This window comes from Oreochromis aureus, linkage group 16 (genome assembly GCF_013358895.1).
Source record: "Oreochromis aureus strain Israel breed Guangdong linkage group 16, ZZ_aureus, whole genome shotgun sequence".
In the NCBI taxonomy this organism is placed as follows: domain Eukaryota; kingdom Metazoa; phylum Chordata; class Actinopteri; order Cichliformes; family Cichlidae; genus Oreochromis; species Oreochromis aureus.
Window position 1 is genome coordinate 21,008,579 of NC_052957.1, and position 20,653 is coordinate 21,029,231.

At 40.9% G+C, this 20,653-nt stretch overlaps 3 protein-coding genes across 4 annotated transcripts in view; 2 read left to right on the forward strand and 1 right to left on the reverse strand.

Moving 5' to 3' along the window:
- Positions 1-13,798, forward strand: part of mgat4a (alpha-1,3-mannosyl-glycoprotein 4-beta-N-acetylglucosaminyltransferase A) — a 33,382-nt gene extending 19,584 nt beyond the window's left edge. Inside the window, exons 4-16 of the mRNA XM_031734535.2 lie at positions 4,594-4,727; positions 4,845-4,891; positions 5,029-5,142; positions 6,073-6,148; positions 7,393-7,507; positions 7,987-8,117; positions 8,220-8,327; positions 8,405-8,479; positions 8,603-8,721; positions 9,620-9,698; positions 11,036-11,096; positions 11,269-11,381; positions 11,476-13,798. Of these exons, the coding sequence (XP_031590395.2) occupies positions 4,594-4,727; positions 4,845-4,891; positions 5,029-5,142; positions 6,073-6,148; positions 7,393-7,507; positions 7,987-8,117; positions 8,220-8,327; positions 8,405-8,479; positions 8,603-8,721; positions 9,620-9,698; positions 11,036-11,096; positions 11,269-11,381; positions 11,476-11,502 (1,199 nt within the window). The 3' untranslated portion in view covers positions 11,503-13,798. The remainder of the gene's footprint in view (positions 1-4,593; positions 4,728-4,844; positions 4,892-5,028; positions 5,143-6,072; positions 6,149-7,392; positions 7,508-7,986; positions 8,118-8,219; positions 8,328-8,404; positions 8,480-8,602; positions 8,722-9,619; positions 9,699-11,035; positions 11,097-11,268; positions 11,382-11,475) is intronic.
- Positions 13,799-13,991: 193 nt separating this feature from the next.
- On the forward strand, positions 13,992-15,396 carry LOC116316129 (cytochrome c oxidase assembly factor 5). The gene is made up of 3 exons (XM_031734632.2): positions 13,992-14,243; positions 14,853-14,936; positions 15,064-15,396. The coding sequence occupies exons 1-3, from the start codon at positions 14,142-14,144 to the stop codon at positions 15,103-15,105; spliced, it is 228 nt and encodes a 75-aa protein (XP_031590492.1). The 5' UTR covers positions 13,992-14,141; the 3' UTR covers positions 15,106-15,396.
- Positions 15,298-20,574, reverse strand: si:dkey-4e7.3 (uncharacterized protein LOC402865 homolog). Of its 2 annotated transcripts, XM_031734629.2 has the most exons (8): positions 20,468-20,563; positions 20,267-20,327; positions 20,055-20,134; positions 19,705-19,892; positions 17,736-17,918; positions 17,344-17,455; positions 16,798-16,934; positions 15,298-16,688 (listed from the first exon to the last, which is right to left on the reverse strand). In XM_031734629.2, exons 1-8 carry the CDS (start codon positions 20,490-20,492, stop codon positions 16,341-16,343), a joined length of 1,134 nt encoding a protein of 377 aa, XP_031590489.2. In that variant the 5' UTR covers positions 20,493-20,563; the 3' UTR covers positions 15,298-16,340. The 2 variants fall into 2 exon arrangements, with proteins under 2 accessions (XP_031590489.2, XP_031590491.2); XM_031734631.2 differs by lacking the exon at positions 20,267-20,327 and having other exon boundaries at positions 16,341-16,688; positions 20,468-20,574.
- Between the last annotated feature and the right edge of the window lie 79 nt (positions 20,575-20,653).

Below are 20,653 nucleotides of genomic sequence, written 5' to 3' on the forward strand. Positions count from 1 at the left end.
TCTAAAATGCCTTGGTCACTTGTTGGTACATACATTAATAAGGTTTGGGGCATGGCAACAAATTGCACATACAAGCTTAGTGTGTTATGTGTTACCTGTTACATAATTTACCATGCAGTTGTAACAGCTCTAGTTTCTTCAAAGGGTTGAGTTTTACAGGCCAAAGCGCTGTTTGGTTCATTTTCAGCTCAGTGTGTCAAACCTGATGCACACATTATTGACAGTGGAGTATAATTATCAGGCCAGTTGTTTATCTGTGACCAAGACGTAGGCGTTTTAAGATGCAGGTCAGACAGTGTGTTACATAAATGTGCTTCAAAGCCCACAGGCTGTGAAGCTTGCATTGTTGAGCATGGTTTTTGATTCCATATTGTGATTTTATTTTCTTGTGATTGTGAAGAAAGCCCCTTTGTTTATTAAATGAGCCATATAAGTTTAGATGCTATACCGCATTTTCTTTAGTTAGTTAATGCAATATCAGAAGCATATATGTATTTATGGGAACATAGGACATCAACCATGGCATAAAAACCATGGTAGAACTAACCTTGTACAGTTAGATTCAGCATTTGTTGGAAAAGCACACGCTTTCTTGTTGTTTTGCCTCTCTACACCACCACAGTGGATGTTAAATAAAACAGTCAAGATGTTACTAAAATGCAGACTTTCAGATTTAATTCAAAAGGTTTTACCTGCACAGTTCTGGGGAAAATCCCCCCCAAAACTTTGGACAGTTGGTACCAAGATTAGCTTGTACTACAATGATGGAAAGAGTGAGTATATTTTCTAGTCTCAGGAAGAATAAAATATCATCTGTCAGGCTTAGTGGAGACAATGCTATGGCATAGACATCTATGGCTGGCAGGCTGGCCCCTGCTTCTATCATGCTGATAGAAGCAGCAGGATGAATTGTGAAGTATACAGGGCTGTCCTCTCTGCTCAGGTTCAGTCAAATGCTGGAAAACTGATTGGACAGTGCTTCTCAGTAAATGGATAATGACCCAGTGCATACTACAAAACCAACCCAAGAGTTTCAGTAGGAGATAAGTCAGTCATCTTATCTCAACCCCAGTATGACATGCTTTTTAGTTACTGAAGCAATAAAGACCTGTAAACAAGCACCAATAAAAGGTGACTACAGTAAAGGCCTGGCAGAGGATCTCAAGCGAGGAAACAGAGCACTTGGTGATGTCCATGGATTCTAGACTTATTTGCTATTATATTTGTATTCTATATGTATCCTCTAAATAAAAAAAGAGGGGAAAGAACTGAAATCCCTGAATAGGTCAATTAAACATTTTGTGAAGTTCCTTGAATTAAAGCTTTAAGGCTTCACTTTGTCACATATTGATGGGTTGACTTTAAAGTTCACTATGATAGTGAACAGAGGCAAAAGTAGAAAAATTGTGCATTTGTCCAATAAAATATGGACATAAGTGTACATCCCAGACTTGGAGAGTAATGGAACAAATAATGCCTTATTTGTAGATATAGTTGAAGACCTGCTTTTCTTATATGCATGTTCTGTCATACCCGGTCCTTTCACTGCTGTGGCAGAAGCAGACAGAAATGCTTTTTTTCCATAAAGGAGATGAAAGGGTGCCAGAATGATGCGGGCGAGCTGATCAAGGGACATGGGGAGGGGCGATGTTGGAGTCGGGCCTGTTCGTGCTGCACTCGCATGCATTATCACTCATTCACTGTCTGCCATCCTCCCTTATTCTGTCACTCTCTGTCTCTTTTCCTTCCTCCCACATTCTCCTTTCATCCTCGACCTACTTTCTTGGTAGTGGTGGTGGGTGTCGCTATACGACATGGAGCTCCATGTGAAAAACACAAAGCAGAACTGGGACAGATTCTCCACGCTCTGGAGCAGTCTCACTCTGCTCCTCACTTATCTACACCTCAAGTTTGTTTTAGGCTTTTGTTGTAGCCCCTCGTGTCCCCACATTGGCTCAGCTAGCATGTTGCTCCCTACAAATACACACCTGCATACACACAGGTTCATGCACACAACATGACGTGCACTTAAGTCATAATTTTCTCTACAACGTCCCTTGTAACTTCCATGAGCACTGTAGCTTTTTTGAATTTTCTCTGGGATGTTTTCCTCTTGGACATCGTTGTACATTTTGTGTAAAATGTCCCAAACCTCCTTTAGGTGTGAATCTGGGATTTTAAATAAAACATATGCAATATAGACAGAGAAAGCTGAACATAAAAAAGGGAGCATACAGACAAATAGCCATTTTCGTGCTGCTCTCATCACCAATTTTCCTCAGCAGGAAAGCAGGAAAACACAAATTATGTGTCAAATAACCAGCCTGATTACTTTCACACCAGTGTGGGCTCGCTGTACTCTTTCTGCTCACTCATTTTCTCATTATCACGTTTTCCAGAAAAGGTGATTCTTGTGTCCTTCAAAGTAAAATAAACTGCTTTCAGTCTGATGTAGATATTGGGAAATATCTCCATAATAAAAAAATGGCCCTGTGCAATATCAGCCATAAAGAGGTCATTCAATTAAATTTCCTTATGATCTTAATGTTGTTAAGATATTAAATTCAAATGTTAATAAATGTTTTAACGATGTTATTAATGTTGATCAGCTAATGTAATGTTAGTTGATGTCATTTCTATGGTGGATGGCATGTCTGCTTCGAATTGTGGGCTTACTTAGCTTCATAATTTGTGACTGGTGTTTGTTTCTTTGTTTGTTTTTAATCTTCTCCCAGCATATGTAGGAAATTAACTGATGACAGTTTAGGTTGGGTGCCATATATTAACAGAGACTGGGTTTAGCAGCTTGTCAAAATGTGAAATTCTCTTTTTATATTACCTTAACTATAACTTTTAGATTATTCATATAAAGCAAAACCCTAGAACAGGGGTCTGCAACCTTTTACACCCAAAGAGCCATTTGGACCCGGTTTCCATGCAAAAGAAAACACTGGGAGCCGCAAATACTTTTTGACATCTAAAATGAAGATAACACTGTATATATTGTTTTTTATCTTTATGCTTTGTGTGAACAACTAAGGTGTGCTGCTTATGAAATCCATGAAGTGCTACAGAGAAAATTAAATTATATGTATGTAATCAATGCATTTTGAACTCTTAAAGAAATATAACAAAAGGAAAGACACCCAGCTGAACTAAAATGATCCATGTAGCAAACAAAAACTGTTGTCAGCCGCCACCCTTATATCGCCTTCGGGCTGTTGGAGCCTTGACCTGACTCTTAAAAAATAATTGGAAAAAAGCACTATGCTGCTGAAAAATGAAAAATAGATATTTGCAAAATTCTGCCTAAATATGTATTTTACCTGGTTAATGCGCAGCGGGCGTGGTTTGCAGCGGACGCACCTGAGCGACACCGCAATCACGCCTCGCTGCCTTTACGCCTGCGCTATCTGTGCTGTTGTGTTGTTGGTGGTGTGTGTCGGGCTGTGAGCTGAAAAGCTACAGCCGGCTGTATCGCGCACAGCAACCGTGTGTGAAAAGTGCTCAATAAAGAGATGCTCAAAAGCGTGTTCATGGAAACATCGTCGGGTCTGCCGTGATTTGTTTACAATGGGACTTCTGCTCCTGAACCTCTGCGCACAGAGTCCGCAAATCGGGGCTATACGAAGTCAGTTTACGCAGGACTGTAAGCTGTCATCTGTCAGGCGTGAACGGTGTTTGTCTTTAACATAGTTCACGGTGGAGAACAGCTGCTGACATAATGTGGATCCGAAGATCCATAATTGGCCTACCTGGGGTTGAAAGTCTCGATAAATGCACGGGTACGCGGGTACACCGGCTTCCGCAAGTGTGACGCTTATTTTGAGCGATGAAAAAATAATAGAATATAATTTTATTTTTATATTTCAATATCACAATAATCTTCCAATTTAGAACTACGAGTTAAAAAGAACTAACATAAATAAAATACACTTCAGCTAAATACTTCTAATTTATTTGCCCAAACCACGCGGAGCCGCACTATAAGGACTAAAGAGCCGCATGCAGGTTGCCGACCCCTGCCCTAGAATATATGAGGTTATAAAAGTATATAATTAAATCAGCAGCTCTGCTTTCTGGCTTTGTTTCCTTATTTCTCTTGGCTTTGTCTTGCCTTACTTTTTTTATGATTATTATTTTAACTTTAACAGTGTTCTACAGATCAAAGGTTGAAATTAATGCCACATAATAGAAGTTTATATATAATTTTAACCTATGTCTAAAGTCCACTTGTTTTTGCCTTCACACAGTGATTCAGGGACTCTTTGCCTTGGTTGTAATTTAAAAATGATTATTTGAAATTAATTAGTGTACCTACATTTTCCGGAGTTAGTGTTGATTGAGGAGAACACTTCGTTAAGAACACGAAGCATGGTAGTGCAGATGCATTACAAGCCGTCTTCATCAGTCATCCTTCCCACTGACATCTGTCATTGTGGGCATGAAGTGCTGTTCATGGGGCTTTAGGCCAGTGTAATCTGCTGTTGTCTAACAGCAAACTTTATTTGGTTTTGGATCCACTTGATTAAACCGCCACCCCTGCAGCCCTGGACTCTTCTTGCTTCTCACCTCTCTCTGTCTTCCTCCTAGTTACTATGGTGATGGGGATCCCCACCGTGAAGCGGAAGGTGAAGTCTTATTTGTCAGAGACGCTGCGCTCGCTAATAGACAAGCTGTCACCGGAGGAAAAACTCGACTGTGTCATTATAGTCTTTGTTGGGGAGGTGAGATTTTCGTATTTATAAACCATGAGTCATAGCACCGTGTTTCTGCACAGTGAAACAAAAATGATTCTAAAAGGTCTCTCTGTCTGATATATCTTTATGCTACGATCGATCCAGACTGACCTGGAATACGTTCACAGCGTGGTTGCTGGCTTGGAGAAAGAGTGAGTATATTTTTCTGCTTTTTTTTTGATGGGTATAAACAAAAAAGTATAAATATTGTTAAGGACTGAAAAGACATTGTACATGCGTGTGTGTGTGTGTCCCATACTTGACATCACAAATGGACTTCATTCCCCAGGTTTTCTACAGAGCTGAGCACAGGCTTGCTGGAGGTGATCTCCCCACCAGCTTCCTATTACCCCGAACTCACCAACCTCAAAGAGACTTTTGGAGACTCCAAAGAGAGAGTCAGGTATGGAAGCCAGAGCTGCGGCACTGAATGAGGGCAAAGAATGTGATGGAAATTATTACGGAAACGGTGGAGAAATCAACCGTGGGAGAATGAAATACGGGAGAGCTGTGATGAGGATTGCAGAAAAACTATAAAGGATGAGTCAGGGTGGAAGGTAGGAGGGGAGAGAGCAGGCGAGAGCTTTTAGGTAGGTTGCGTAGGTACTTAGTATTCCACAGACATTTCTCAAAGTCAGATCAAGGTCATCGGCAGCAGCACCCTCTGCCTCTGTCTCTCTGTAGTGCTCAGCTCTTGTTATCCTCCCTACTTATCTTCACTTTATAGTAGGCTAACAACTGGCTTCATTAAAAATCTGTTTATGGTGCAGTTTGAGCCAATACTTGTGAAGACTTACAATACACACTCGAATAATAACTTTAAGGCGCGGAGGACTGTGTGTTATGTTCATTTGTGGGTGTTTGTTAGCGCTGATGCTTCTGATGGGGATGTACAGTGCGTTGTTGAACATGGTCGCTGTGGTGTGTTGTATATTACACACTTATTTCTGTGTGAGTGTGCATCCAAGCCCTCAGCTTGATCTCGTGATCTTTTTATTAATAGTATATGTGTGTATATGTGACAGAACATGTGCACCCTGAGGCACCTCCCACACAAGAACACCTGCAGCCTTCAGTCAATCTGCAACACCATTTAGATCAAACAATTAGTGCGACAGTTTTGGTTCTTCAATTATTCAGAGTCTGCTGCTGCAACTTTGTGTATAGCCGGAACTACAGTTTTGGTTTCTCTATGTAAAGCAAAGTGTCTGACATGCTTTGTGCACATATATAATATCCCTGAGAAGAAAATACAATAAAATGGAATCAGCTTTTATGTGTCTACATTTGATTTGTGTTTTCTGTGTTTTTTTGTTGATGTTTTTTTTTTTAGATGGCGTACGAAGCAGAACCTGGATTATTCTTTCCTCATGATGTATGCTGTAAGCAAAGGAGTTTATTATGTCCAGGTATGTCCTTGGTGCAGTAACATGTAAAGCTGAACACACACTTTGTTGAGTTCTGGTATTGGTTTGTTACTGGTTCGGCCTGGGTTCGAACCCAGGGCTTTTCGGTACATGTCCCTCTCTGCTTTCCTGTCTGATCTTCATTGTTTTTATTAAACATTAAAAAATAGAAATATTTAAAAAAAGTTCATCAAGAAAAAAAGTGCAACATATTCATATTGACCTTTAATTATCTGTTTTGTCCAACAGTCCAGTTTGGGCTTTAGAATCAAAACTGAGGCTTTACATGCTCTGAAAGTCATTTTAAAATTATTCTATTTCATTGACTTCCAAGACTAAACTTTCTCCCTTTCTCTGCTACGGCAGCACTGAGCACACAGTCATCTTGGTTGAATAAACTTTATTGGAATTTCTGTGTAAGCCTTTGACCTCACTTTCACTCTGAGCTCTACATCATTGTTGGTTTGTTGGCAGCAGAAAAGACTCCGGCTCTGGCCTTACAGGGAGGCCGATTAAAACGTGTAGTGCGTGTTCACGCTGTAATTAAAATTGGACGGCGTCTTCCCAGATTTAACAGTTAATCCTGCTAGCATGCTATAGCTTGTAGATAACAACTGAAGCAGAGCGAATGACAGGGTGTACCAAAACAAACATGAATCACACTGCAAATGTACTGTGCTCAACAATTTAGGCTGATTATGCAAAATGTTACACAATTAGTTCCCAGTTTTGGATGGACTGCGATGTATTTTTTGCAAATGTGAAAGCCTGTTTTCATGCATAGTAAGGAAACAGGTTTTCTTTTATCAATGAAAACCAGGTCATTTTTCAGAGGCACTGTGGTTTATTGTTGTAGCTAGGTTTACTTAGTAGGCTGATCCTCTTAGATTTCTGCAGCCCTGAAGTTAAAGTAGATGTTGCATATGGGATTTGAAATTCTTATACAAGCCATTCAAAACTGAATGTAACTGTTGTTCATTTTTTATCTTTCTGTCTTCTTTGTGCGATGTGTCATTTCCATACTGTGCTCTCACCTGAAGGCAAAAGGTACTGCCTAGCATAGCGTCGTGCTACTCTACTTTAGTGCGCAAACTCAGAAGTGTTTCATAACTGAGCTCAGAGAGCTGTGCCTGTGTGAAAATAGAAAAGTCTCCTTCCTGCTACTCACCCTCTATGTCACAATTAAAGCCTTTAACTTTAAGGGTTTCCTCTGTTTTACAGTCTGATTTTCATGTGTGTTTGTTTAGCTGGAGGATGACATTGTGGCCAAGCCCAACTACTTTGCCACCATGAAGAACTTTGCCCTGCAGCTCTCTTCAGAAGACTGGATGATCCTGGAGTTCTCTCAGCTTGGCTTCATTGGTACTACCCATTAAGCACCTGATCAATACTCAGCATCCACCAGTGTTCTGTCAAAACAAAGCACAATCAGCAAAAACACATTTATGACAAGGCATTTCCATTCTGTAGCACTTGATTATGACAACAGTGAAATGCAATTATGCACATTGGGAGCAGCCAGTAAAGAAAGAGGAAAATGATATTGATCACTCCTGAAATTAGGTAATTGCAATAAGCAGGAAAAAGCAAAAGTAAATGAGGAGTGGGTAGGGTGATCTTTAGCTCATAAGATTTTTAGAGAATTGAGGTTTCCAAAACAGTATTTTCACTTTCTTGCTGTATTAATTCCTGTTGATTTGCTTTTTTTTCTCCTCTTGTTTACTCTGTGCCAGAAAGTCCCCTAAGCCCTTTTCATGCTTTAATCATCTTGCTGCAGATAATTTGTTGCTAATGAGCTTCTGTGGAGGATCAATGGATGTCTATAAACTTGTTTCCTACAGGAAAAATGTTCCAGGCTCCAGACTTGAACCTTATTGTTGAGTTCATTTTTATGTTCTACAAAGAGAAGCCCATCGACTGGCTGCTGGACCATATTCTCTGGGTCAAAGTCTGCAATCCTGAAAAAGATGCAGTATGCATTCTACTTCTACTACTTGTATGAATGAGAGAAATAGTCGAGCGAAAATAGGTCTTACCATTGTTCTCCTGCCACTCTCTTTTTTTCCCCCCTCAGAAACACTGTGAGAGGCAGAAGTCCAGCCTTCGTGTACGGTTTAGACCTTCCCTATTTCAACATGTGGGGCTCCATTCCTCTCTTGCTGGAAAGATTCAGAAACTTACAGTGAGTCACGGGTGTTTATTTTCCACAGCAGTTGAAATGTCTTCCTGTGTAGAAACACTTGTTTCCTCTTTGTGTAGGACAAGGACTTCCTGAAGCCCCTTCTGCACAAGATGCATGTTAACCCACCCGCTGAGGTCTCCACTTCAATGAAGGTATCACTCTGGAGTTTTGGTACCTTTGTATTCATTGTATAGTTATTAGTAATAATTACAGATAAAAATATAATTAGCTATATGCAAAATGATGTGAGGAATAAAAGAGCGTGTCTCTTTCAGGTTTATCAGGGTCACACGTTGGAGAAGACGTATCTAGGGGAGGATTTCTTCTGGGCCATCACTCCTACTGCTGGAGACTATATCCTGTTCAAATTTGACAGGCCTGTTAGCATAGAGCGGTAAATAAAGAGCAGCTTTATTTGTGTGGTTTTTACCCCTTATCGCCCCACCAGATGAGCCACGTGGACATCCAAAGTTGCGATAACTCGAACGAGGTGTCATAGTTTTCAAGTTTCAAATTAATACCATAGGTGCATCTACTAAAAATGACCTTGACCCCAAGGTCAGAGATCAAGTTTTCGAAAAATATTGTGAATGCGAATCCAGAAAAGAAGATTTTTAAATTGATACCATAGGTGTATCAAATTGGATGTTAAGGGGTGGCTGCCAGTATTTTTCTGATTGTGTACAGAACTTTATATCATTTCTTTCAAAAAATGGCTATTTAGCGTTCTGCGTATTGACGCAGTACTGTGGTTTGTCACAGTTTTGATGTTGTGGCCCTAACTTACTTTCATCTAGTATAGTGTTTATTCAGATTTAGCTTTTGTGCGTATCTGAGCGTGTGCAGTACAAATCCAAGGAACGAGCTAATGAGAGTGCTCTAAATTAAGCATTCTCAGGCCGGCTTCCTACTCTCTGTGGAGCGAGGGTAGAAAGGGAACAAGGAGCCTAATAACTATACTAGTGTACTGGCAGGTTTAAGCAGAGAAGACAGAAATATCGCATTTTATAGTATTTAAAAATAATAGTTACGGCTTGAATATGAAATCTAAGAAACACCAGCCTGGACATTTTAACCAAGCTGGTGTTGTACCCAGTTGATGTTTCAGCTCAGATACAGTGTGCAGCGGGTTTGCATACTTTTGCATACCCAAATTCAGCTATTTTGTCTCCCAGCTCCAATTTGACAGACTGTGTGCATCTGTGTGGCTGGTATCATTGGGGAGAAAGAAAGTGCAGGGATGCTTATCCATGAATGACGGCACTAAAACATGTGCTTGATTTGACTGGCAGGTTCCTGTTTCGCAGCGGTAACCAGGAGCACCCAGGGGACAAGATCGAGAACACCACAGTGGAAATACTGCCCGTCTCGGTATGAAAACACCCACACACGTCTGCCACCTTTCTCTGGTGCGGTGTGTGAATGGCTCTGATTAGATTATATCGAATGGCTGCTCTGAGGGATGTGGGGTATTGATTATTGACAGGTGATTAGGGATGGGTACCGGTGGCACCGGTTCTGACATAAACGGTAGCAACCAGACCGAAAAGCAGCGCACATTTCGGTGCTTTATTTCGGTGCTTTTTTTTCCTGAGCCAATTCTAGCCAATCATTTTACGTTTCCGAGGATAGTAGGCGGGGCCAGGTGTGTACGTTCTTTTAGAGCAGAGCTACAGATTAAAAATGCCCAAGGCGAAGTGATCAAAAGTCTGGCTGTACTTCACAGCAAAAGATGCAAACTCAGCAGCCTGCAACAAGTGCTTTAAGCTGATACTGTGATACTGTCAAAGGAAGTAACACCTCAAATCTGATAAAACACCTGGCGACGCATAGCGTTTTTTTTTTAAAGCCGAGAAATGCGCCGTGTTTGATAGCTTGCTGCGAGACCTCACACCGAGCACATCTACTGCGGGTGTGGTGCCTGTTATCGGACCCGGAGTTAGCAACATCCCCCAAAACCCCGAAGAGTAGAGTCCTGGCCCCTAGCCCTGTCAGTGTAGCAGAAATGATGACAGATGATGATGGCAGCAGCAGCCGTTCTTCTCTGTGTGAGTAGCTTCATGTTGTTCGTGTGTAATTAACGTTGAGTAGGCTAACCACGTTATTACATTAATGCATGTAAGGTGAACTAGCAAACACCGTCATAGTTACATGCGGCTGTCTTCTTGTTTGATGGCAGATACTCCCTTCACCCTGGCCAAAAAGGCTAAAATGACCAAAGAAAAGTGGAAAACAGTTAAACATGAGAGGTTTTTGGACAAAGTTTGTGTTTTTTCCATTGATTAAGCACTGCTTCCAGCCAAGAGTGAGACCATATATGCCCTATAGCTGCAGAAAAGGCTAACATTGTTATCTTTTACACAAAAAAACCCAGCTGAACATGAGAGGTTTTGGACCAATTTTGTGTTCTCCATTCTTTAAGCACCGGTTTGAGCACCGTTTAAGCACCGGCACCGTTTCAAAAGTACCGGTTTGGCACCGGTATCGGATAAAACCTAAACGATACCCATCCCTAGACAGGAATGTGAGTGTGACAGAATTGCATACTCTTCCAGAGGTGATTCATTCTGACACTGTGAGCCACACTTTGAGAACTGTTGCCAGCATGTTTTTGAATGCAGCTCAAATGAGAGGTCATTAAGATTATAAGATGAGTGTTTTATTTCATTTCATTCCGCTGTCCATCTGTTGTTGTCCTCTTATATTAGGAAAGTGGACTTCAGACCAAAGACAAGTACAAGCGAACTGAAGATCGGTTTTATAGGATCGGTATGTGAACTTAATGAATTGCTACATACTGTTTACATGTTTTCTAGTTAGCTTCAGCATATTGCTTTAGAAAATGTGTGTAAATCAGTTAAGGTTTGGTAAATTTAACATCTTTTTTGCCTGTCTGTTCACTTACAAGTTTTGAGGTGTGCCTGTTTATTTAAACGCACAGGTCAGTTTGAAAAGGGTGTGGCTGAAGGGGCTGTAGATCCTTCGCTGAATCCTGTTGTTGCGCTCCGGCTTTCGGTTCTCAAGGACTCTGCTGTGTGGGCCATTCTCAGTGAAGTAAGCCAATCACACTTGCCATCTGTTGATGTGTTGTGCAATAAACGATGAATATCATTGCACTAACTCCATGGTTGTACCTCTTTCCCCACAGATACATATAAAAAGGGTAACAAGCTGAATGGTCCTGAGGGCCTACGTGAGTGATGGCCCCTGGGGAACAAAGGTCCCCTAGCCTGCTTATGCAGGGCCCCTGGCACCTAGCAACCAGCAGTGAAGTCATTAGGGCTTAGAGTTGCTCGTCCGAGCTTGTCTGACGAACACCACCTCTTTGTCCCCTGCTGTCCCTAATATATCTTCTTATTTTTGCTTCTCATCAGTCTTTCTCCCCTTCTTTGTTCTTTTCTCCCCCTCCCCCTTTGGCTCTTCGTTTATTTGTGAGAATGTGAATACTACTGTCTGACGAACAACAGCGGAGTGTGTGAGGACTTCTGATCCATGCTCTGTGTTGTTAAGCAGCTTTTAAAACAATCAGAAAAAATACTGGGACACATTAATCAAGCATCTAGGGGAGAACCAGTCACCTGGCCACTGGTGTAGATGCTGCCAAATCCTTCAGTTACTCAATGCTGCCACCTTTTGGGCGAACTGGGGCATTGCACTGTCACTAGCGCCTCAGCGAAGCCTGCCATGATCAAGAATGTTGTCATCACTAGTGGCCAGTTGCTCTCTGTTCTCTGCAGAGATGACGGAGCTCCAGATCAACACCAGCCCAAACATTAGAAAAAAATGTTTCCATCTAGAAAGGTGTGGGTTCCATTTAAATGCTCAGCTTATCCTGAAACCCACGCTCAGGATGAGCTTACCGATTAAAAGATCCTGCCTGTAACCAGACGGTGACACCTTTGACCACATGCCAGTATCAGTGGTAACTACCCTACTCCATGAAGACAATGAATACCAACACCTCTTATCTGACAGGCTGTGTATGACCTCAGTGTCCATTTATAGGAAATCAATCGGACTTTGCCTTGGCACCATTTTCCTGAAGGAATATATTGTTATATTGATATATTATTACAGCTACGACTGACGATCTATGAAGGTGATTTAATTTATTTGAAATAAATCTTTAATTTGTACAAGAGGTAAAATATATTTTTATTCTATCAAGAGATGTTTATGGTAGTTCAGAGTCTGTGTCTTTCTGTACTTTTGTGTGTTTTTCTTTTCTTTTCTAAATGCTATTGTACATATTATTTTCATTATAACAGCTACTTGCAAAGTTGCTTTCTCTGTCAGTACAAATAGCTTGGTTCAGTTTGTTATTGTTTCTTTCCTTTTGACACAAAATGTCATAACTAATTTATTGGAACTGCTTAAAAAAAACTTGATCGTAGGAAATCTGCTGAACAAAGCTGTAGGTGTGGGTCGAAATTGGTAATATGTGCCTTATATGTCGGTCCCTTGAAACTATTTAAAGTTATTCCCGCTCACATTTGCCTACACGTCAATTGCTGGATATACTAATGCTTTGAACATTTTGAACCCACGTAGTCCAATTAGTGATTGGATGTCAACAACAATAATTGTGTGTTATGCTGAAAGTGGTAAATGAGCAGGGTTTGTGCCAGACAACCATCTGAAACGGCGTGATTTGCACTGCTTTCTTTGTTACAATCTTAGCCTTCATCGCTGTACCCAGTTTTCCATTTTTCCCATGTTTTTTTTCTTCCTCCACATTGCAATTCGTTTGTCCAGTCATGTGTCAGTTTTTTTTGATTGGACATAATATTATGACTACTGATCATTGTGGAGAGTGCCACTGATTGTATATATAAATACAGCAACAATTTATGTCTCTCTATTACTTCCTCTTGCCTCTCTGATAGTTTCTAGAAATCAACTTGTATTTGTGGCTGATTTACTGAGTGGAAGCTGTTTTAAAGTGGAACTTCACTCATTTTTACTTGTTAAAAGGGGTTTTTTCAAGGGGGTAGTGAAGTGCCTTTTGGTGGAATCAATATTAATATTTTTTAATTAACTAATCACGCTTGCTCATGTGCATTATTATTATTTGTAATTCATTAAAAATGCCTTTTGGGTCATAGTAGGCTCCTCTGCCCCTTGATCAAACCTCACCTGACAAAAGAAAAGTGGTCGATTTCTTCACATTTATAGAAGAGATTGGAGAAAATGCAACTCAAGTTGCTGTTTTGAGAGTTTGCTGCATCCATATTTAAACAAACTGAATGCATGTAAACTGCATGAAACGGTTATTTGATCCTTAGGACCCCCCTCCTTCCTGCATTTGTAGAAAGTAGAAGGCAAACAGGAAAGGAGCGTTGCTTCACAGCTGCCACCCACCCCCAAGCACCCATCAGTTCATGTGCCTTCATCGTGTACATGTGTATGCCTGACTTGCATCATTTTTCATTGGACATCTTCCCAAATAAATGCTAAAAGTTGTTACGAGCCATGGCCATTTTGTGTTGATTTTGTTCTACTTGCATTATTCATGTCATCTGCATCACCGGGTTTGATTTAAGAGATTGCAAACTTTGCAAATAAGACCTCAAAATCCTGCCTGTTAACTTTTCGCAAGTAGATGAATACAAAACATACAAGGGAAACTACAATCGTTCCCAGCATGCATAGCTTTTCACGGAGTACTTCCGTTTTCCCATCATGCCATTTCAGAAAGATGGTAGCTTACAGCTTTCATACTAACATCGGTGTCTGTGCTGTGAACTAGCTGATTTTTCTCACTTGTTAGTTTACTAGTACCAATTTAACTGGTGTTAAATTGAGTTCCCAACAATGCCGAAATATTACGAAGACAAAGAGGAGGATAACAGAGCATGCGCGGGCATCAGAGAAGACTTTAAGGCATGTCTCCTTCAGCACGACTGTGTTGTTAAGGTAAGTTAATGTACCCTTGCTGAGGGTATTAAGCTTAAATCCAAAGCAATCAATTTTGTGACACCTAAAAGACAATCTGGAGACAGTCAGAGCCATAAATAAAACGCGGGAAAGAAATACTTGTGAAAGAGCATTGCTGAGGTTAGCCATGCTTTGTAGCCTCCCAGAGTACACCTCATAGACAGTGCTTTAGTTTAACAGCTAAACTGCTAAAAACTATATGAATTACATATTAACCGAGATTATTATTAGTTGTCCTTCTTTCTGTCGATTGGCGACGCGTGTTTACCTTAAAATTTACACCTGTGATACGAACGTCGTCATTTCGCTGGGTTATCAAATGTTGCCAATAAGAAGAATTAGCAGCACTTTAGCCAAGTCGGCGCAGTCTCCAGAGCAAGCATCGTCAAAAAAGAAAGCTCACAAAGTCAAATAAAATGTTTAAAACAGGTGGTAATCCTGTCCACTCTTACATGAGTAACGAGGATCCAGTGTTTAATGGTATGTCCCTGATGTCAGTTATACTTGTGTTTATATATTGTGTGGATATAATGCACATTTTACTAATGGGAAGGGCCCAGTGTATTAAGTGGTTTCTTATTTTTTCAGGAGGGAAAGAAACCCAGTGAGTGTCTAAAGGAAGGCCACTGCAAAGCCCTGCAGACATCCTTCTTTGAGTGCAAGAGGTCAATGGTGAGTTTTAGTGTTCGACTGTTTAGGAAACAGTCAACTAGTCATCAAAACGGAGAGCTTTCTAATTTCTTATAGGGGCTTACTGTGCAGTTAAAAAATACTTAACCAAGATCTCATCTGTTTACAGCTGGACGCGAGGTCGAGATTCAGAGGAAGGAAAGGAGAATGAGGAACCAGGCGAAATCTGATGCATCTTTTTAAGGTTCAAGCAGCTCCGAGTACGTGCATTGATGTCCAGGGAATGTTCCAGCATTACAAATACCTGCTGTGGACATGTGTCGAGAAAGTTGGTGACGCACTGAAAACAGGATTACCGACTAATCAAGCTAAGTGCAGGACGGGGAAAAAACCTGTACAACTCTTCTGATCGATGGGAGTTTTTATTTCTTGGGAGAAAAATGTTGGATGAGTGTGTGTTTAAGAAAATGCAAACACTTGTAATAAACTAATGATTACAATGGACAAGAGTTTGTTTCAAAACATTATATTGAACTTCTGATTGATAGCAAACTTGTCTACAGTATAAACATTATACAAATGAGGTGTCCTACACAGAGGCGGTGCTATGTCAGTCAGTTCACAGGTGTAGCTTGCAGTTTCTGCTCTATGCAGGGTGCCGACTTATGACCACCATTGCGAACAGTTTAATATCTCACTTGTTACAGTTTCTTCAGTCACAGAATAAGCAAATCAAGTTCTTCATGTCCCCCCATGTACCTTCACAGTTGGGTCATTCCACAATTAAAGTCAGTTTGACCCCTTCAGAATTACACTATAATTAAAACAGATGTGGCTCAAAACTCTGAGTCCTTGTAACTTTGTAAGTATAAGAGTGAGCTCAAATTCTCAAGGATGAAAAACAAATGTATTAAATCCCACTTGGTGTCATTAAATAAAGATAAGTCTGATTTTTATTCAAGACCTTTTTTTTCCTTCTTATGATCAACTCTGAGCATCGATATCATGGGATGTGTCTGTTTCAGTAGCAGACCTACAACACTTGTCCATCACAGTAATTATGAAGGAAATATAAAGGCTTTCTAAAATCCTAGCTGGAGATCTCGCCGATCACAACAGTGATTATAAACTTTCTGTTAAGCAGGGCTCTTTATTTTAGGCTCTGCATTCTTTCACATAATAATGGGTGTTTTACATGCCACGCAACTCTTCTTCCATATGAAGGTATGACTGCAGCTGAGCAGATCATCTACTAATGGAAGATTGGTGGTTTGATCAGAATACAGAATTAGAATACTTTATTAATCCCTAAGGAAATTATGTTGATTTTAATACTCAAACAGGGACTTGGACCCTCAAATATTCGCATTCACAAACCTGGACGTCTATGTTGCCCGCCCCATTAAAACAAAACTGTAAAGGTGCCGCTTTTGGCCAATTTAAATATTATTGTAAAGCTGCCATCATCATCTGCTTGAACTTCTCCAAGTCCACCTTCCTCATGAGACAAACCTCGCGAGCGTCCTTCAGGAAACCCACAGTGTCTACTATCATCATGCCTCTGGTGTGCGTGCCTGACAGCTCCACGCTGACTGGGTATTGGTCGCTTTCTATGATGAACGAATCATCTATGGCGGCAGCCACGGCGTACGAGTCGCAGGAAATGAAACCCGAACCGGCGACGCACTCTTTCTGCAAGCGTTCAGTCTGCGCCGCCAGGTAGCTGTGGTGGAAGATCTTCTTCATGAAGCGAGCTTTACTGGTGTTCTGCGCCAACCATTCATCGCAGAACTCCTGTTGAAGTGCAGCAGAGAAAAGGTTTTTTTTTGTTTTGGTCGCTTGACGACAAACATGCAGCACGAATCTACTTCTAATCACTAAAACGTGTAAACGCAGGCATTACCCAGGTTAACTTGTTATAGCAGGTGAACTCCCAGCCGGCCAAGTAGGTAGGACAGCGGTACTCTTTAAGCACGATGTATGCAGCTTCTGGATCCACAGCAAAATTAAACTCCCCACACACTGTGGTGTTCCCTCGAGCTGGATTACACAGGGTAGAGACAATAATGAGAACCCCACACAGACAAAGATTACAATTCTGGTGAAAAAAAATAAATTACCAGTTGATATTTAATGAACTATGTTGTAAACAAAATGTCACTGATAAATCCAATTACCTTGTTTTGTTTTGAGATTTAATTTAAACTGAAAGGGTGGAAAGCAATACTTGGAAAACTTCATAAAGTTTGGTAATGAAAAGCAACAGCTAACGACTTAAATGTTCCATCAATTTAATAATGGTTTCTCCTGTTAGAATGGGTTCACTGGTTATTTAGTCATGTCTGTCTGGAAACACCATAGAATCCATTCTAACGTGTATTTCTTCCTAAACAGTTTATATCCTCTGGCCCTATGTAGACTTCATATGAAGCAACAGTGTTTTACTGACATTCAGTGTTGCCTCCCATAATGTAGAGGCCTTTGAGTTTGCTCGGCAGAGATGGATCCATCTTCACAGCCAGAGCCAAGTTGGTGAGGGGTGCCGTGGCAACCAGAGATACCTGAGAGAAGACACACAGATTTAAGTTATGCAAGAAGCGCACTCGTGCAAGCACACAGAGCTTTCCACTAAAACCTTTTACGTGATGAAGAAAATGTCGCTGTGACATTAATGACATTTATCGCTGACATAGCGACGTCATCTGTTTACTTAGCGTGCGTGTTGAGAGGAGCCCAGACATCTCAGAGAGTGAGACTGTCATTAATAACAGCAACTTACAGGAGAAATGTGGAAAATATCACAATCTCATTCTGAGGGTCTATCATTAACACATTCCTCACCTCTCCCGGGTTCTCGTTTACAATCCTGATCATAGCAATCGCCGCGTTTTCCTTCTGAACAAGCTCCAAACCAGGAGCCTTGGAGTCAGGAGCGTCACCCAGGCCGTCCTTCCCGTGGAAGTCCCCCGAGCTGATGCCGCTGTCGCCGAGGATCGGCATAGCAGCGCCTTTAAACACTGGAATCTGCAGAAACATGCAAACGCAGAACCGGTTATAATTCATCCCTGCTTTTATTCCGTCACCATTCCCAAACCAACTTCAGCTTTTAGGCAACTGTAACATTCAGAGTTCTGTTTCAAGCTACAACACACTGCCACACAGCAGCAATGGCATTTTTATTTATAGAAAACATTTCATTATGTTCAAACTCAATGTGCTCAACACAGAGGTTTAAATATAAAAAGCTTGAGACTGTTTTTGTGTGTTAGCACAGATGTAATTGATCTCAGGTCGCGCAGCTTGTTGCAAAGAGCTGGAACGGACTAACTGAAAGCACCTTCAGCACACTTAGATTTCATTCTGGGAACAGTTAAACAATCTGCTGATGACCTGAGAGGTCAGAGTGGCTCGTAAACAAGGTTGTAAACGGTGGAGCAAGTCAGATTAGTCAGTTATGAAACTAATGTGAATTTCAAGAAGTGGGTAACTCTCAGAGTTTATTACACCTTCTGTGTGCATGTGAATTGGGGTGGCTGTAGCTCAGGTGGTAGAGCAGGTCATCTGCTCATTAGAAGCTTTGTGTGCCAAATATCCTTGGGCAAGATACTAACCCCATTTTGCTAGAATGAATGTGTGTGAATGTTAAATAGCAAACACCTAGAAAGAGCATAGAAAAAAAAATGTGTAAAATCAAGTTGTCTAATTTTTGGATTCATCCCTCTCAGCAGAGGTAAAACAGTGCTGTGAGTGACCTTCCTGCCATCAGAAACCTTCCACTTTCTGACAATGGTCATTCTGTGGTAAACATAATAAGAACAGTATTGGTTTACTTTAGCTAGTTAGTGCTGACCTCGAGGAAAAGCCGTCTCAACTTTGTATATCAATAAAACCAAAACAATTCTCTCTGGAGTAACATCTGGACATCCTGTTCTTCTCTCTCCTAGAAACAAAAAGCTGAAAGTATTCAGAGTGACCAGAAGCAGATGAGGTAGAGGCAACTACAGAGCTCAACCTAACATAGATAGAAGGATAGATAAAAATCTTTATTTCTCCCAAAAGAGATATTCAAATAAAATTTCTAATTAAAGCATTTGATTATAAAACAAACAGCATACAGGAGCAATAAAAATAAAGGTGGCCTCACCACTGAGATTACCATGCTCTCCACGCTGTGTGTATTTTAATAACAGATACAGCCTGGTGCATCCTCCAAGGCAAAGAGGATTAATAAAACATCTGATTTATGTTACTCATTTATCCTGAAGCCTTTTTGAAGCGGGCTGAACTGGCAGTCCTCTGTTTTGTATGTTTGGAAAAAAGTACAAAGGTACATCTCCATGTGGAAGGATTAACTTAAGAAATGGATTAACATAAATCCTGTAACTTGTGTGCTCATTTCTCTTTATTCATGTTATGATTACATGCATAAAAAAACTAAGTAAATGTCTACAATTGACCACTTTGGCAAATCTGAATAAAAAAAAATATTCCTCTGAGAGAGACGAGGTGCTTTGTGTTTAACTTTGCCCAATTGTTTCCAAGCAGTAGCTGGTTTAATATAATAACTGTAATATGTGAGATGCTTGATTTCATTTTCAGAGAATTTGGACAAAACTAGAGAACTAAAGCCAACTTCTTCAAACTGTCCACGTTCTGCATCGGGTCATGTGGCATGAGGAACAACTCCTCATTGTTAGACAATTTTATAAAATGCAACCTCGCTTATCACATGAGGCCAGGAAATTCCAACAATGTCACGCTACTTTGTCGATTTTAACAAAACACGAGTGTGCGACTAAAGAACACCTACCTCGAGGTGACTGCAGGCTTGCAGGACTCGCAATACGTTTTTACACACATTCTCCACTGAGGTGTTTCCATGCACACAGGTAATGCCCAAGATTTGCACATTGGGGGCGGCCAGGGCCATCATGATGGCCTGAGCATCGTCCACGCCACAGTCCACATCCAACAGCAGCTTCTTCCTCATCCTGGACCCTGCAAGAACAGTTATCCAAGTGTCTGGTTAAAGTAATCTGAAAGAACACGTCTTTGCACTGTGATAAAGAGCACAGGAATCAGCTACACCGAGATCTGCTCATCATCTCAGTCAGTGAACCTGATATGAAACAGAAACGTATGCTATTTTCACATGATTACCTGCAGCAGTGTGACAGAAGGATAACCTGCAGTGGGTCACTCTCAAAGACGGGAACCGGCCAAGTTCAACTGGAAACAACCTTTGAACAGCAATACGAACACGAAAAGCTGAATGGACCGTGGACCTTGTCCCTAGTAGCAAAAGTTAATATTCCATCTACTTTATAGTCTTCTGACTAAAATTCATAATCTGAGATGGAACTACAAACAACCTGTGGAAACACTGCTTCCTTAAATCCTTCCTACAAAGCGCTTTTTGCAGAAAAAATGTCCCTGAAATGACAGAATAAAGCATCGATGCTGTGTTTTCTAAAACTAAGCAGTCAGTTAAACGCAGTAAAATAAACGTAAACAAGCAAAAGAGATTTACTTGAGTCCAGCAAGAAAAAAATAATGACATGTTAATTCCTCACCTTTCCACAGAGGTACACAAAACATGAACCGCTCTAAAACCCCAGAGAAACACAGACAATTCGCGGGCTGCTTCTGGGTCCTTCTTCTTCGTCTTCTTCTGCCGCTGGTTCTTCTTCGGTGGTTAAGACTAACATTAGGGTAGATTACCGCCACCCAGTGAGCTGGAGTGATATTCTCCAGAATGC

What these genes read in the sequence shown, in the direction of transcription:
- LOC116316129 (XM_031734632.2), top strand. Translation starts at nt 14,142, where the DNA reads ATGCCGAAATATTACGAAGACAAAGAGGAGGATAACAGAGCATGCGCG. An exon ending in AGCACGACTGTGTTGTTAAG is followed by an intron (nt 14,244 to 14,852) that starts GTAAGTTAATGT and finishes TTATTTTTTCAG; the next exon opens with GAGGGAAAGAAACCCAGTGA. An exon ending in TTGAGTGCAAGAGGTCAATG is followed by an intron (nt 14,937 to 15,063) that starts GTGAGTTTTAGT and finishes ATCTGTTTACAG; the next exon opens with CTGGACGCGAGGTCGAGATT.
- si:dkey-4e7.3 (XM_031734629.2), bottom strand. Translation starts at nt 20,492, where the DNA reads ATGTTTTGTGTACCTCTGTGGAAAG. An exon ending in CTTCTGTCACACTGCTGCAG is followed by an intron (nt 19,893 to 20,054) that starts GTAATCATGTGA and finishes CTGTTCTTGCAG; the next exon opens with GGTCCAGGATGAGGAAGAAG. An exon ending in GCTATAACAAGTTAACCTGG is followed by an intron (nt 16,689 to 16,797) that starts GTAATGCCTGCG and finishes GCACTTCAACAG; the next exon opens with GAGTTCTGCGATGAATGGTT.